The 18,117-nt window shown below is 40.8% G+C and overlaps 1 protein-coding gene across 2 annotated transcripts in view; it reads right to left on the bottom strand.

Annotated features, from left to right (window-relative positions):
- The window catches only part of LOC147116483 (nuclear receptor coactivator 5-like), a 32,883-nt gene that overhangs the window by 8,811 nt on the left and 5,955 nt on the right, over positions 1-18,117 (bottom strand). For both annotated transcript variants that reach the window (XM_085991478.1, XM_085991479.1), the window contains exons 4-7: positions 14,017-14,088; positions 10,958-11,034; positions 5,119-5,248; positions 2,484-2,683 (exon numbers count right to left, since the gene is read on the bottom strand). In XM_085991478.1, the coding sequence (XP_085847604.1) occupies positions 2,484-2,683; positions 5,119-5,248; positions 10,958-11,034; positions 14,017-14,088 (479 nt within the window). The remainder of the gene's footprint in view (positions 1-2,483; positions 2,684-5,118; positions 5,249-10,957; positions 11,035-14,016; positions 14,089-18,117) is intronic.

Genomic DNA, 18,117 nt, shown 5'->3' with positions numbered 1-18,117 from the left:
CCAGGTACCAGCGGGGCTATATCCTAACAGAGACAGAGGTGAAAATAAATTAAAATCTATCCATTCGAAGTGTCAATTCCAGCTCAACTGACATCAGTAATGAACTGATATGAAACAGAAATTTGTAACCTTTCCTAACTGGAATGGAAACAATGAGGTGTACAGGAACCAGTTCCTTCAGAGACTAAGCGCACTAATAGTCACACATCTTGGGTAGGTATGTCGAAGAATCAGGGTTTGCCCAATGAAAAAACAAACAAGTAACCTACTGACTTAAGATACTGTATGCAAATAAGTTGTCTAGGAAAATGGATGTTGGTTATGTACAATCGCACAAAACTGCAAGGGAAAAACAATCTCAGCCTCTTGCAGGCCCAGTAACATATGGCAGGTGGTACTAACTTACTGCATTATGGTTAGACCACATTTCCTCAGAGTTCCAATTTCAGTCAGGTAATCAAGTACCAAGCAAATGAGCAGTGTTTCACTGCTACTTCTTGCAAAGAGTTAAAAAAAAAAAGGCAACTCATGGAGCTCAAACTCTCTTCCTTAAAAGCAGAAACACACCAGCACTTTGCTTGCCCAAAAGAAGAAACTGTACACGATGCAGACATCAATCTCAATACTGTACTAGGGAAAAACAAATTGTTTAAAACTCACCATTTTGTTTTATTAAAATATACTTGGGAAAGAAATACCTATACAGGAAACTTTGTGCTATCCGGAAGTTGAATGTCCGGCAACTTTGATCTAATGGCAGAAATCAGCAGCCGTTTTGGTTAGGTGTTTTTTTCTCTCCTAGCATTCTTTTCACAGGCAGGCTCTGGAAAGCGTCTTTGTCGCTTAGCAACAGCTTCAGAGATGCTTCCAAGCTACTGGGCCGAGTGTTTACAAGCTGTTGCTGAGCAACAGTGTTTGCGGTCAGACACGGCAGGCTCTAGAAAGCGTCTCTGTATCTTAGCAACAGCTTCAGAGACGCTTCCAAGCCATGGGCCGAGTGTTTACAAGCTGTTGCTGAGCAAGTGTTTGTGGTCAGATACTGCGATGAAAAGCTCCTAGCGGATAACATTGACGCTGGTCTATCCGGAGCTTTTAAAAAAAAAAAAACGGTAGTAGCTCGGTCCCATGGATGCCGGATAGCACAAAGTTTCCTGTATATATATGTTTGGGAATATGTAATTTGGTACAAGAACAATGCATTCCAGATTATGAGCATCAAGTTACATACAGGAAACTTTGTGCTATCCGGCACCGACGGGACCGAGCTGCTGCCGTTCCCTCAAAACTGCCATACACTCCAGAGCTAATGTTGAAACAAACGGAGATTTTCATCTCCATATGAATCAACAAACCCTGTTTTTTTTAAATTCATTGATGGGATGTGGGCGTCGCTGGCTAGGCCTGCATTTAGTGCCCATCCCTAATTGCCCTTGAGAAGATGGTGGTGAGTCGCCTTCTTGAACCGCTGCAGTCCATATGGTGTAGGTACACCCACAATGCTGTTAGGGAGTTCCAGGATTTTGGCCCAGCGACAGTGAAGGAACGGCAATACAGGTCCAAGTCAGGATGGTGTGTGGCTTGCAGGGGAACGTGTAGGTGGTGATGTTCCCATGTGTCTGCTGCCCTTGTCCTTCTAAGTGGTAGAGGTCGCGGGTTTGGAAGGTGCTGTTGAAGGAGCTTTGGCGAGTTGCTGCAGTGCCTCTTGTAGATGGTACACACTGCAGCCACAGTGCGCCGGTGGTGGAGGGAGTGAATGTTGAAGGTGGTGGATGGAGTGCCAATCAAGCGGGCTGCTTTATCCTGAATGGTGTCGAGCTTCTTGAGTGTTGTTGGAGCTGCACTCATCCAGGCAAGTGGAGAGTATTCCATCACACTCCTGACTTGTGCCTTGTAGACGGTGGAAAGGCTTTGGGGAGTCAGGAGGTGAGACACTCGTCGCAGAATTCACAGCCTCTGGCCTGCTGTTGTAGCCACAGTATTTATATGGCTGGTCCAGTTCAGTTTCTGATCAATGGTAACCCCCAGGATGTGGATAGTGGGGGATTCAGCGATGGTAATGCCATTGAATGTCATGGGGAGATGGTTAGAGTCTCGCTTGTTGGAGATGGTTGTGTGGTGCGAATGTTACTTGCCACTTGTCAGCCCAAGTCTGAGTGTTGTCCAGGTCTTGCTGCATATGGACATGGACTGCGTCAGTATCTCTAAACAGTCGGCAAGCGTCTCTGTAGCGTCTCTAGCTGAAGCTGTTGCTTAGCTACAGACGTTGCAGAGCTCGACTGTTCAAAAAAAGCAAAGAAAAGAAACGAAAAGAATAAAAAACGGCTCCTGATTTTTGCCGGTGGCTCCAGCTTGGCAGACGGTTCGCCTCCGGATAACAAAGTTTCCTGTAATAGCACAAAAATGTCAATGAAAATGTAACGACATCATTGGGGCTCTACACCTCAAGAATTCTAGATGTGTCTTTACAGAAACTGAAAATGTACCTTTGTGGCCAGCATACAAAATAATCACCGTGCACGATGAAAGAGACTGATGTTCTCCACCAACGACAACACAAAACGGGGAACCTTCTTCTCGAACATCTTTCAAAGCAGTATCAAGAGCCAACTCTAATTTAAGGTACACAAGATCCACAAGAAGTCCCAGTTCTTGCACTCGTCGCCCTACCAGTTTGGCATAATCCCTTAAAATTGAAATATAGTGAATATTTTCCAGTTAGGTACGCAAACAAAACATGATTGAAAACATTTTTAAAGTTGCTAGAATTTCACTCAGATTTTTCAAAAACAATAAGAGGCTAAAATAATTGAGTACACATGCAGACGAGGGAATTTTTTGCATAAAAAAAAAATTGCAAAACTTGGTTTAAATTCTTATAATGCAGTGACCTCCTTCCCAAGTGGACTGGCATCACCTTGGTTAGGGTGACATTTAAGCTCTCATTCTTGATTGCGAATGCTTTCAGAAACCAAGTCTGAACACTGAACCATGTTTCACAGCAAGCTTTGCAAACAAGAGGCTAGTCACTGCTTCGCAATTTAATAGAAATATGTACTTTTTAAACAACTACTAGAGTACAAGGCCAATGGAGGGCTATACCCTCAAATAGTCCTTACATTTTCTGAGAAAGGGTTAAATAGCTGGGTATTCAATCTCCATTGCAACACATGACTAATTGTCAAAGTTGAAGTGGGTTGGCTGGTTAGCCAATTAAAGCCTATAATCCAGAACAAAGACATTCATAGAGGAACTGTTGAGAATTATGTATAGAACTAAAGCAGCAAAAGCAAACAGCAAATTTAGCATCCTATTCTGATATTTGGACTTTAAAATCAAGTTAAGTTAAATATCTCAAGTTCCATGACTATGACAATAAGATAGATTCTGGACTGAAACAGCTCAAGTGAATTTAAAACCAGATTCCTGCTCAAAAAAAATCAGATGGCAGCATCAATTGCATCTGGACAAATGGCTATTCATGAAATAGTGTGTGTGCCCCTACAATAATCTCGGTACAACCCTTAGACTGTTGGCAATTCCAAGGAGAGTCCAATTTCCCAGGGATGCCCATTTTCATCTTTGTAAAAGTTTTCAGCTTACACATTGTGACACTGAAACACACTATAACTGAAAAAAGCTACTCATGTACCAACAATTTATTTACTGCAATATTAACTCGATGCAACTAAAGTAAACATCAAGGGAAGTTTTAAGCACTTTACTTCAACTTCCTTCCCCATACCAGTCTTAATAATAAAACCCATTTTAACATCTCACTTAATTTAACCATGAAAATCACCTCAAAAATCACAAACTCAAATTGATCTTAAATTTATTCATCCAGCGTGGTCAACATTACATGTTTTGCTAAGCCTTTTATAGACAGATTTGGTTCCCAGGTCTGTCTCTATTGCTGTCTAATTTTTCCAGCACATATATCCATTAAATATTTTCAATGAGGTTATTTCCCAATAAACTCTGCTTCAAGTTCAACCTCAATATACACATCACTAGTTGGTTGATTTAGAGTACCTAAATTAGGAATACTGCAGCCTAGATTGTGAATTTCATAGGAAACACATTATATGGAGAGTCAATGGATACTTCGATAGTTTTAGTAAATTTTGCAAATTATCTGGTAAAACTTCAGAAGCAACTTTCACACAGACAAGTGCATTTTGTTTCAAAATACTAAATTTCAATGCGGTGCAGGATATCAGTTTAAGTGGAAGTATTAAAGCAAATGCTAGACAATAAAAATTTCACAGTTGGATCCCAATGACTAAGATGGTTAAGGCAGTGAGTAGATGACAGACACCTATCGTGCATTGGGTACAGATGTTAAATTGGTCATGCGATTTACAACTAGTGTTCAATTTGGATGCAATAAATTTTGTAGTAGGAAGGTTCCAGATTTGATCCTGGTCTCAGCCAGGGTTGGACTCAATGCCCTTGGGTTATGGAGCAGAACGTTAGCTGGGGCTTCCACACATTTGCTATCCAGAGATCGGAGACATATACACATTATATACATATAAATTTTGCATACATGCAAACAGGCCAGGCTCTACTCTGATGCATCTCCCTCCTCCACCCAATTCGAACAACCTGTCACGGCTCAAATAGGAATAATGGTCCCTTGGCTGAGATTCCAGAGCGTGACTACTTCCTGTGGAACTATATCCCAACCACAAATCAACACCTTTAGGAGGTGGTGGGGAGGGGAGAAATTGAGGAGGGAGAAGGATCCATCTTGAGAAGATTTCAAATTTAAAAAAACCAGTAAGACACAGATAGAACTCTTAAGCACCAAAAATTCTACCCCTTCTTCCCATTTATATAGCATTGTAGTTTTTTTTTTGACGCACTAATATTCTCGTCAATGATTAAGAATTAATAGGTGCATAATCTGAAGATAGATAGCCATTATTCATTCTCTTAAAATACATCAGTCATACAACATTTTCTGCAGTTAAACTCTGGTACCAAGTTAGTCACACAAATTGCAATCTCAGACTTGTGCAGGGTAGAAATCTGAATGGTGTAGATTTGTAATTTATACAGGCCCAATATCCAACAATGAGCACTAAAGTAAACAATATTACTCAGGAAATTTACCCCTGTTGTTTGCTTAGGGCTATAACTACACAGTCAGCATGTTTTTCTTTATTGTAGTCATCCTCAATCTCTTTATAGAACTGCTGATAAAGCTCATCTCGACGATTATCATCTGGTCTGCAGCTGTCTTCTGTAAACAAGAATGTACAGTTAAATAGTTAATTCATTTCTGAATACATCAACTGTTTCATTTTTGTTCTATCCAATATAATGGCCCAAGTATGCCTCCTTATCTAGTGGGTGGGGAGAAGATTGACAAACCTCTGTTAAAGTTAGTTTAGATTAATGCAACATTTAATGTTAAGCTGATTTGCTATGTGATGTCTTTGGGGAAATGTTAATTTTAAATAATGTGCTACAACCTCACTCCTACTTAAAATATTTTCATGTCTGAATAAGTGGTTTTCAAATAATGCAGAATGCCTCTTCACACATACTTACAGATCTGCAGTTTATGGGCAACTCCAAAACAACTGCGAATTTCAATGCAGGTGGCAATTAATCTACCTTTGTATTAAAATCTTACGTCTAAATGCACTTCTTGTCTGCACCATTTGACTTCCTGCTGTCAGGAAATGTTAATGGAAATAGTTAACACTATGTATTGTCTATGTAAATTTGCCATACTGTAGTTACATAATCGGGCCACTAGGTGGCTTTCTGCCTAGTCTGTGAACAGCCGCACAAATCAACTCAAAAATTTCAGCGCACGCACCTGCCATATTGTTTTCTGCTGTTCAGGCCAAGGTTTTCTTTCATGTTAACAGTTAATTGTCATATTTTGTGAACTTAATTGTAATTTATTGAATTTTCCTAACTTGATGTAATCTCAATAAGTCATTAGCCTGCTCTTCCCACTCAAATTTAAAAATCAGGGTTTTAACCTCTCCTATTTGAGCAGCTTAATGCTTTCCTTCCACTCACCTGCATGGCTGATGACCATATCAATTTTATCTTTCGGCCAATGTAAATGTAGAACTTTAATGTGAAAACATAATTGAAATTTTAATTCATTTAATCCCTCAAACCCCGACCACGGGCTTCACTATGCACAGCTACCGAATATCTGCAGCCATGTGTTCCCGTCCATCGGCAGAACAAAGCAGTCTAATGGTGCATGCTGTTTAATGCACTTTGCCCTGTTAATCTGGGCAATAAATCTGACAACATTTTCTCAACTACATAGCTCAAATCACATGATTTTCCCCACTACTGAGCGGCAGTGCACTCACCCCAGTGAGAAGCATTTCCTGATGTAGGATCCCAAAACACCTACCAATCACAGCATTTTCTCCCTGAATTTGGCATTGCCCCACAACATATCTTAAACCCACCCCCACCATCGTAAGAAATAGTAGCAGGAGTAGGCCATTTGACCCTTTGAGCCTGCTCAGCCATTCAACATTATGGCTGATCATCTACTTTATCTCCACTTTTCTGCACTATCCCCATATCCCTTGATTCCCTTAGTGTCCAGAAATCTATCGATCTGTCTTGAATATACTCAACAACTGAGCCTCCACAGCCCTCTGGGGTAGAGAATGCCAAAGATTCACCACCCTGAGTGAAGAAATTTCTCATCAGTCCTAAATGGCCGACCCCTTATTCTGAGACTGACCTCTGGTTCTAGACTCCCCAGCCAGGGGAAACATCCTCCCTGCATCTACCCTGTCAAGTCATGTAAGAATTTTGTATGTTTCAGTGAGATCACCTCTCATTCTTCTAAACTCTAGAGAATATAGGCCTAGTCTACTCAATCTCTCCTCATAGGACAATCCCCCCCATCCCAGGAATCAGTCTGGTGAACCTTCGTTGCACTCCCTCTATGGCAAGCATATCCTTGAAGCATAAGGAGACCAAAACTGTACACAATACTCCAGGTGTGGTCTCACCAGGGCCCTATATAATTGCAGTAAGACGTCTTTACTCTTATACTTCAAATCCTCTTGTAATAAATACCATTTGCTTTCCTAATTGCTTGCTATACCTGCATGTTGACTTTCAGTGATTTGTGCACAAGGACACTCAGGTCCCTCTGAATACCAAACATTTCCCAATCTCTCACCATTTAAAAAATACTCTATTTTCCCTACCAAAGTGGATAACTTCACATTTCTCCACATTATTTTCCATTTGCCATGCTCTTGCCCACTCACTTTGCCTGTCTATATCCCCTTGAAGCCTCCTTGCATCCTCCTCGCAACTTACATTCTCACCTAGCTTTGTGTCATCAGCAAACTTGGATATATTACATTTGGTCCCCTCATCCAAATCATTGACATAGATTGTGAATAGCTGAGGTCCAAGCACTGATCCTTGAGGTACCCCACTAGTTACAGCCTGCCAACCCGAAAATGACCAGTTTATTCCTACTCTGTCTGTTAACCAATCCTCAATCCATGCTAGCATATTACCCCCATACCATGAGCCCTAATTTTGTTTAATAACCTCTTGTGTGGCACCTTATCGAATGCCTTCTGAAAATCCAAATACACCACATCCACTTCATCTATTCTGCTAGTTACAACCTCACAAACACTCGTCAAACAGGATTTCCCTTTCATAAATCTATGTTGACTCTGCCCAATCCTATTATTTTCTAAGTGCCCTGTTACCACGTCATTAATAATAGATTATAGCATTTTCCCTACTACGGATGTCAGGCTAACTGGTCTGTAGTTCCCCGTTTTCTCTTTCCCTCCTTTCTAATAGTGGGGTTACATTTGCTACCTTCCAATCTGCAGGAACCATTCTAGAATCTATGGAATTTTGGATGATGACAACCAATGCATCCACTATCTCTATAGCCACCTCTTAAAACCCATGGATGTAGGCCATCAGGTCCAAGGGATTTATCAGCTTTCAGTTCCATTAATTTCTCCAGTACTATTTTTTCATTAATACCAATTTCTTTCACTTCCTCATCCTCACTACAGCCTTCGTTCTCCACTATTTCCGGAGGTTTTTTGCATCTTCTTCCGTGAAGACAGACAAAATTTGTTTAATTTCTCAGCCATTTCCTTATTCCCCATTATAATTTCTCCTGTGTCAGCCTGTAAAGGACCCACGTTTACTTTTGCTCATCTTTTCCTGTTTACATACCTATAGAAACTTTTAGTCTGTTTTACTCTCATTCTATTTTCCCTTTATCAATCAATTTCTTGGTCCTCTTTTGCTGAATTCTAAAATCCTCAGGCTTACTACTCGTTTTGGCAACACTATAAGCCTCTCCCTTTAATCTAATACTATCTTTAATTTCTCTCGTTAGCCACGGATAGACCATTTTTCCCATGGCGTTTTTATTCCTGAAGGGAATGTATATTCATTGCAAATTATGAATTATTTCTTTAAATGTTTGCCATTTTTTTTAATGCTGTCATATCTTTTAATGTAGTTTCCCAACCTACCTTAGCCAACTAGTGCCTCATACCTACGTAGTTTGCTTTGTTCAGGTTTAGGACCCTAGTTTCGGACTTAAAGTCACTCTCAAACTCAACATAAGATTCATATTATGATCACTGTTCCCCAGAAGTTTCTTTACTACAAGGTTATCAATTAACCCTGTCTCATTGTACAGTACTAGATCTAAAATAGCCAATTCCCTCGACATACTGATTTAGAAAACTATCTTGAAAGCACTCTATGAACTCTTCTCTGCACTATTTCTGCAAATTTAGTTTGCCTAGTCTATATGAAAGTTAAAGTCCCCAATAATTACAATATTACCCTTGTTACATGCATCGCTAATTTCCCCGATTTGTACTCTGCCCGACACTACAACCACTGTTAAGGGGCCGATAGACTACCGCTGCTAGTGTTTTCTGCTGCTTGTTTTTTTCTTAGCTCGACCCAAACTGATTCTACATTTTGTTTTTCCAAGCCAAGATCCTTTCTTTCTACTGTCTTTATTCCCTCCTTTATTATCAGGGCTACCCCTCCTCCTTTTTCATTCTGCCTGTCTCTTCTAAAAGTCAAATATCCTGGAATATTTAGTTCCCAACCTTGGTCACGCTGCAACCACGTCTCTGTAATGGCCATTAAATCAAACCCATTTATTTCAATCCGCACTATTAATTCATCCATTTTGTTGTGAATGCTTCGTGCATTCAGATATAGTGGGCCAGTAATTCCTGTCCCAACGCGCGAGTACGGTCGGGGTACTCACGCGTCTGGCCGGAGGAAATGCTGGTTTTCAGCATGCACAGCGCATGCGGGGAAAACCGGCATTTCCTGTCCTCTGAACGAAGGGGTTCAGAGGCAGAACGCGCGCGACTGCACAGGCAGCATGTGCGCAGTAAAATTCCTTTTTTCCCCCAAAGTTGCGCACGTGTAAAGGCCTCCGGTCTTTACGCGTGGAAAAACAAGACGTAAGTATTTAGTTTTTCAGGTAAGTGGGCTTTTAGTACAATGTAGAATTTTTTTTTCCACAGGTTTGTTATTTTTAAAGAATTTACAGGATGGTAAGTTTAGTTTTAGACCCTATTTTTAAAAAAATGTATTTCTTTCAAAAAATTGATTAATTGTTTAAAACATTTTTTAAAACTTATTTATAGTTATTATAATCAGTGGGGTGTTTTTTAAAATTTTATTTAAAGTTAAAGTAGTGTTTTGGCAGCCCATACTTTGAGTTTGACAGCTCTTACTGTCAAACTCATGAATGAGTTTCCCCTCCCCTGATTGGCTGCACAGTGCTCACCCGATCCCAGCCGGCACATTGCACTAACTACGCCGCTGGATCAGGTTAGCACAGCGCGCCGACAGCTGAACCGGGCCTGTGACAGGAAATGCAAGCAGGCCCGGGCTTCAGATGTCGGCGCGCAGGGCGAGTGCAGATCGGGGGCTTGCACGCGCGGCAAGCCCCCGATCTAATTTCAGGGCCAGTATCTTTAGTTTTAACCTTTTTCTATTTTTCCCCTGATGTCACTAATGCCCTATTACCTTTGTTAATCTTTGTCCCTTCCTGACCCGTTCTGCTTATCTTCACCCAGATTACTACTCTGCTCTGCAGCCTTGACATTTCTCTTACTGCTTTTGAATTTACCCTTTCCCGATCCTCCTACCCCTCCCTTCATTTAGTTTAAAGCCCTAACTACCGCCCTAGTTATTCGATTCGTCAGGACACTGGTCCCAGCCCGGTTTAAGTGGAGCCCGTCCCCACGGAACAGCTCCCTCTTTCCCCAGTACTGGTGTCAGTGCCCCATGAATTGAAACCCCTGCCTCCCACACCACTCTTTGAGCCACGCATCAATGAGCAGCAGTTCCACAACCCAGCCCTCCGCCAGGGAGTAGATTTTCATGGCCGAGGCTCTGCCCCACATTAGTTTCCGCACCCGCCTTACCAATCTAGCAGTTCCCTCACACTGATCAGCATGTCAATGTCCCAAATACAACCCATCCTCCCAACTGAGTAGCATTTCCATAACCCAGCATCCCCCTCACCCACAAGCATACCACCCCCGTCAAGATATGTCTTTTACTCCTACTACCGCACCCTATCCTGCTGAATTACCGGCCCTTTAACCCGAGCAATTCCATCCTCACTGTGGCAAAACCCACCCTTGAGAAAGTTCTCTTTCATACAGCCCCACCACCTACTGTGACCTTAATTGGTAAATATTTATACACAGTAATGTATTACATTTGGGACTCAATTCTAGTGTTGCTTCATAAATTATCTTAGCTGAGTCTTGAAGTAAAATCAGATTAGCAATTAGAATTCTAGACAGAAGCAGTCATTTAACATATATTGCTTTATGGCCTTTGCAAGTCATTTTATTATTTTTCTATGGAACATTTTTGGTGTACTACAAACGAGTTGGTGCATAATTGTCAGTCATACCACTCCAGGTGTAGTTATAATCCTCTGTATTGTAAGGCTCACTATAACCACCATAATATTCCAACACTTCCTTAGTCCTGAAAGAGGAGAAAAACAGAAGTTAAATATGGACACCTAATTTACTCCCCCTTATAAAATTATCTTATTTACTTGGTTTTCTTTTGATAAATATATGTTCAAGTTTTAGAGTTAACTAATTACAAAAAAAGTGGTTTAGGAAGACCACTACAAAATATTAAGATAGTTCGCCGTTGCAAGCTTCAAAACAACCATTTGTAGCATTTCCATTTCCTTCAGGAACATGTACTCACCGCTCAGATGAAACTGAAAAATTAAAGACATCTAATGATCAAAAATGTGTTTAACTTCCGGCATGGCAACATTCCGGGGGTTTGGCGGGGGAAGAAAATAGGAGGGGTGGTGCGGAAGAAAAGCAACAGAGAGCAAATACAAATACAATGACCCGGATTTTGCGCTGTGTGAGCGGCTTTTGCACTGGAACTTGTGGTACAGGAAACTAGTTTAACCGGAGGTTAAATGTCCAGAAAGCTCTATCTACCGGCAAAATTCAGGAGCCGTTTCCTAGAAGTTTTTTTACTTCTCGTTGCTTTTTTTTTCCAAGTCAGGCTCTGCAAGGTCTGGCTGCTTTTAAGCTGCAGCCGACTGTTTTGAAGCTGTTGCTAAGCAACAGGGTTTGTTGATTCACACGGAGCTCAAAAGCTCCGTATGTTTTAACATTAGCGCTGGTTTCTACGGCAGTTTTGATGGTACGGCACCAGCTCGGTCCCGTCAGTGCCGGATACCAGAAAGTTTCCTGTAATTAGAAATCCATTTCAGCGCAGCGCCCTCTACAGGGGAACTGGGACCTTTCTGAACAGGGCAAGTAACTATCTCCTTAACCAATCAGATTGAAAAATTCTTAATGAGCAGCGCAGTATAAACCAGGAAGTGCAAGTTAGAATATTTAATTCAATGACAAGCTATGTACAGAAAGCAAAAAAGAGGGAAAGAAAGATGGGATTCAGAGAGATAAGAGACAGAAAGAAAAAAGTAAAAAAGGTTGTTTTAAATGTCTATTTTTTTCTAAATGGAAGTCTACACTTGCAAAAGTTAATTTTCATGCCAGAGGTTGTTTGGCAGTAATTAAGACATACCACGCCGTTAAAAGGCCACTTACACTAGAATGGACAAGCCGTAATGTTGGCACGTTTAGTGGGTAAGTACAGCAATTTCACACATTCCATTTGCCTCAATGGCAAGTCTCTGGGCGAGATACCAGTTATAGGCAAAGCTTCTGGAGGTGCAGGGCAACTCGACAGTAACTTCCTGATTTACGTGTTCAACTGCACACGTGCGGTCGCTGGAAGTTACTGTCCCATTTACTCTAGCGGTGAGCGCCGATAGCCTCACTATAATACATTCACCAAAACAATGGAATAAACACCTGTCTTCAAAGTACAATGCTAAACAGATTTGATGTGCTTCATAAAAGACTTCTCCCCAGTAAAACTTAATTCAGACGGTTTAAAGTGCACTATACATGAATTATGCCTCCAGTTATGGAGGAAAAATTAAGTCTCGCTGCCATAGAAATCGACTGAATGTCACATTAGACCTGCAATTCAATTTGTCCCAATGTTACTAGGTTTTGTCAGATTTAGTCCTAATTTTGGAATTAATTTTAAAAAAATGATTTCCTTACAATTACATGATTACTTGTGCAAACAGGTACAGCACTTGCAGCTCAAGATAATGATGGACAAGGTTTTGCCCATTTTAGTTCACCCATCTAGAATGACCCTTAATTCTCCCCATCACAGCATCCAATTGGTTCCTAAATTATTTCATGGGCTCCACTATCCAGGTCCATTCCGTCTGTTAATCATTCTGTGAACAATTTCCGAATTCAGTCCTAAATTTGCCTTCAACTAGTTTGAATTGGTGACCCCTTGCCCTACTCTAAAAGTCAATGACCCTAAATATAAATAGCCAGAATTGAGCAACGCTGTCCCCAAAGTACATGTAAAAATCCCGTATCTCAGCAGGCGGTTAAGAAGGCAAATGGTATGTTGGCCTTCATAGCGAGAGGATTAGAGTACAGGAGCAAGGATGTTTGCTGCAGTTGTACAGGGCCTTGGTGAGACCACACCTTGAGTATTGTGTGCAGTTTTGGTCGCCTTATCTGAGGAAGGATGTTCTTGCCATGGAGGGAGTGCAGCGAAGATTCACCAGACTGATACCTGGGATGGCAGGAATGACGTATGAGGAGAGATTGGGTCGATTGGGCTTATACTTGCTGGAGTTTAGAAGAATGAGAGGGGATCTCATTGAAACTTATAAAATTCTAACAGGACTGGACAGGCTGGATGCAGGAAGGATGTTCCCAATGGTTGGGGGGGGGGGGGGGGGGGGGGGGGGGGGGGGAGTCCAGAACCAGGGGTCACAGTCTAAAGATAAGGGGTAAGCCATTTAGGACTGGGATGAGGAGGACTTTCTTCACCCAGAGGAGAGTGGTGAACCTGTGGAATTCTCTACCACAGAAGGCAGTTGAGGCCAATTCATTAAATATATTCAAGGAGGAGTTAGATATATTTAAGCGATCAAGGGATATGGGTGAAAGCAGGGACAAGGTACTGAATTTGGATGATCAGCCATGATCTCATTAAATGGCAGAACAGGCTCGAGGGGCCGAATGGCCTACTCCTGCTCCTATCTTCCATGTTTCTACTAGATCTGGTTTGAGTAATATGACAGAAATAAGTTGGACTGCTTTCCATATGCCTTTGAGTGAACATATCATGAGCCATCCAGATCAGAAATCAACACTGGGATTAAGTTAACTTCTCTCAGCTGGTCAGCAATTGGTTGCAATCTTTCCTGGGTTTTGGCTGGGGTGAAGAGGAATTAATGCAAGGAATACTCAATGCTGACAGTGGGTGTCAAAAATAGAAAATGTTCCATTGTTTATATTTAGAAATACCAACATTCACCCCCCCCAAAAAAAAATTTTAAAATTTTTTTCAAGTACTGGGGTCATCAGAAAGATATTCATTTCACACCTGTAAGGATCAACTCTTTCAGCTCGCAAAGGTGATCGGTCTCGCTCTAGATCTTGCCGAGTTGAGAGGATACTATTAAAAACAGAAAACAATAACTTATTTCTCAAGTTAGGCCAACATTTTCATTTTTTTTTTAAAAAACAAACAAACATTCTAAAGATCAATACCTTAGAAACTCCTATTTAAAAAAACCTACTGATGGATCAACCAGTAAATGTATCATGTGATCTGTACAGTGCAAAAGTCCCATGTTAGCCAATCTCACCTGGGGTGGTGGTGACACACCACAACTAAATTCAGAATCTATTTGAGGGTGAAATTTAAAAAAATTAGTTTCCTCACTTGTACAATTCCAGTAGGGACCACTGATCATGTGCATGTTCAGTTAAGATTAAATCAGGCTCAGTTATGATGGACCCATTATCGAACAGCTCCCTGACACTTATTGTCCAGGCCCAGATTTGTTTGCAAGGCCACTTGGGTGAGCTCGTGCCTCCAGGAGAAGAGGCATTAAATGAAAGTAAAATTAGAAGTAGAAAACAATATACCATGGAAGGTTTTTCTTAACAAGGCAGTTATGTCAACAAATTGTTGATTGCAGCGATGTAATCACCTTCAAATCTGAACGCACAGATAAAAATAGCTTTTTTTAACTGCAGTAGGAAAGCAGAGGATAGGAAGTGGATAAAGCACGTTAGTGGATAAAGCATTACAAAAACTTTCCCAACACAGTAATCAAATCCAACGAAAAGTAACAAATCAGCATCAATTTTAGTTCTATAAAAACATTTTACATCTACCTGGATAAACAGAAATTCATCAAGGGCCTGCTGTGCACAATCTCTTCCCCACCCCATCCCCCACAAATATAGCTAACAGATAACTCGTTTTGCCTTGACAAGGATACCATGCAGCACCACACACTCATCATAGGCAGTGATCGATCTGCCCCTTTTAAACAGACAAATTTCTTCCTCATCCCAAACTCATGAACCTAGAAAACTTGCTCTATGGATCAAGGGCTCTCTGTTTTTGCACTCGAAAGCAACTCCAGATCAAGTGTTTGCAACTGTTCAGATATTAACATACAGGAAACTCTTTATCCGGCACCGACGGGACCGGCGTGATGTCGGTTGATCAAAAAGTCCGGATTACAGAGAGGTATACTTACCAAGGTACAAGAGCCCCGTACACAGCCACAGGTGCAGGAGCCCCAGTTACACAGCACTTGTGCAGGAGCCCTGGTTACACGGCCACTAATATATAGTAAAACTTACTTGAATCTACTCCTGAATTTTGTCGGTGAAGAGAGATTTCCAGATATTTAGGTGCCAGTTAAAAGAGTTTTTCCTGCAGTAACGTTTTAGGCAAAAGATCAATCATCAATCCATCTTGCTAGTTTTCCAGTCTTGGAGTTTCATTACTGTGATTCTAGAACTAATAGCCCTGCATCCCCTTTCCTAGTAGGAAATGAACCAGTCCTTTTTAAAAACTTGCTATGGTCTTCTGTTTCACCATCCCTGCCAGCAATCTGTTCCATAAAGCTATCTAGACGTCCTAAACTTTACCCCATAGTCAATGCCCCATAGAATCCTGCACTCAACAGAAGTGGTCTCCTGAATTCAAATTCTCCATAACCGTTGAAAATCAAAAACTTACACCGAGTATCCCTATTCCTCCTCTTCTCCAGAATATAAAGTCCAAGCATAAACAATTCCTCCTCAGCCCGGAGTTAAAGAAAGAATCAGCCTCACAGTGCTCCTCTGGACTCTTCAATAAATCTCTCCCCATCTTTTAATAACAAGACAAGAGATAAGGCCGCACCAAGGTCAGATACAACTTCAATATCACTTCCATAGAAATAGCAATAACATGTTTCCCAACATTTTTATTTGATTTCTTCACACTGAAAGGAACAGTTTTAATGTCCTATCCACCAAACCTCCAGAACTCTTTCCTGCTCTATTACCTCAAACACCTTGCTATTTAAGATGTAATCCACATTCAAGCTGCTTGTGCCTAATCTTACCACTTTGCATTTATCCAAGTTCAACTCCAGCTGCCATCCTTTTTCTGCCCACTGACCCAGCCTGTTCAAATCCTTTTGGGTTATCGCACATTGATTAGCATTGTTGGCCACGATCACAAATTTGGTACCATTCACAAACTTTTGTCACCAAATATATATATTTTAAAGTTATATACAATCGCTCTCAACACACACAACTACCCTGTCTCTTTCAGCCACACATCATTCTGGCCTAATATTTTGACATCTATCCACCAGATCTGTAATCTCTAACCTCCTAAATAATTCCAGTAAAATGGTCAAACACAAACTGTTCCTTTTGAAACCACGCTGGCTTCCACCCTCGAATCAGACTCTATCCTTGCAGATGATCCCATATCCTGTCCCTCAAATCTCAAACAATTGTCACAATTGAGGTAATGCTTACATCTGTAATTTGAGGGTACATCTTTCCCCCCCCTTTTTAAAAACATTGGATTCACATTTGCTACTTTCCAATCAACAATAACTTGCCTTTATGCAGCGCAGAAAAACGTTCCAGGGCACTTCACAGAAGCATAATCAAGACATAAATAGACACCAAACCAAAGGAGATATTTGGAGGCGTGACCATGTTTGGCCTAAGCAGTAGGCTTCAAGAAGGGTCTTAAAAAGGAGGTGGAAGGATTTAGGGAGAGCATGGAGCCTAGGCAGCTAAAGGCACAGTTGTCAATGGTGGGGCAAAATGAGTGGGGTACGTACGAGATGGGGAGGGGCAAAGCCATAAAGGGATTTGAAAGGATGAGAATTTTAAATTTGAGCCAATGGGGGCTGGAAGCCTTCCTTATACAGTTTTTAATGTGATATACCCTCTCTCCCTCCCAATGCATTCCATTACTACCCTTTTCATCCATGTTGGTTTTACTCACTTGTTTGGTCCTCAACTGGGATAAATTGCCTCTAATGCAAAATGTGTTTCTTTAAAACACTACCATTTCCACCCACATCCTTCCTTTTAAAAAAAAAAACAACTTCTTATTTTATCCAGTTCACATAGCCTTTCATCGTTAGTCTCCTTTCCTAAAATCCAATTAACAGTTTTTATTCTTACTTCAACTTTTAAATGAACAAGTTTGTTTATTTGGCTTATTTTGTCCTTAGATATATACATATGTTTGGTTAGAATAGTCCTAAAAGCCACTGCAATTACATGGACATGAAATGTTCAGTGTTACATAGGAGCCACCACTTCCTTGAAAGTTATTTTAAAAGGTTGTTTAGTTTTACCTTGAATGTGAACCTCCCCTTAATATTTCAATTCATCTAATATTGTTCAATGCATCTGCTTGCTAAACACCAACTTAGATAAAAAGTAAATGCTTTAATTAATGATATTTTAGATGCCAATTGAACTGGAATTATTGGACAGTTTTCGAAAATATATTTCAGTGGAATGAACATTTATGACAGCTATACACAGCTTTACAATATATACAATAAGTAATTTCTCTCAACCATATTGGTAAATTTTGCGTTTTTTTGTTTCCTCTCTCTTGCCCCATAAAAAAGTCTCCAACCACCCTCATACAATTCTCCTCACTGTAAAATATAGTCGGATCAGTAGTTATGAACATTTTCAATGCATTTCTGATTTGGAGATAATGTATCTCATCATAAACTAGCAGTTATATAATACAAACTCCTCTAATTGGTTGGCCTGGGATAGAGTACGAAAACAGAACCAGAAACAAGGTTATTCTCTGGATTAGTCATACCGTAACCTTTAATCAATGGGGACACAGTATAGGTAAACCAGTCTTCACCAAAATTTCTTATTCTTGCTTTGCAGCCAGGGCGACCGAGAAACTCTTTGGTGGGGCGGAAGGAAAATTCACGTTCTATTCAAATGAAGATTCAAGAAGCCAATCTGAGCTTTATGCAAGTTCATAATGGGATAAATATACGCAACTCACTTCATCCACGGTCAGTGCAACATCACAATAACGTAAAACCCTGCTCCTTCACCACCCCCAAAGTCATAGGTTGCGTTCTTGTCCCATGCTCCAGACCATTGCACTGTTATTACAAATGTA

This window comes from Somniosus microcephalus, chromosome 6, assembly GCF_052327205.1.
Source record: "Somniosus microcephalus isolate GS21.2 chromosome 6, FLI_Smic_1.0, whole genome shotgun sequence".
NCBI lineage: Eukaryota > Metazoa > Chordata > Chondrichthyes > Squaliformes > Somniosidae > Somniosus > Somniosus microcephalus.
The sequence above is the reverse complement of the archived record's forward strand: the minus strand, read 5'-3'. Positions and strand labels throughout refer to the sequence as shown.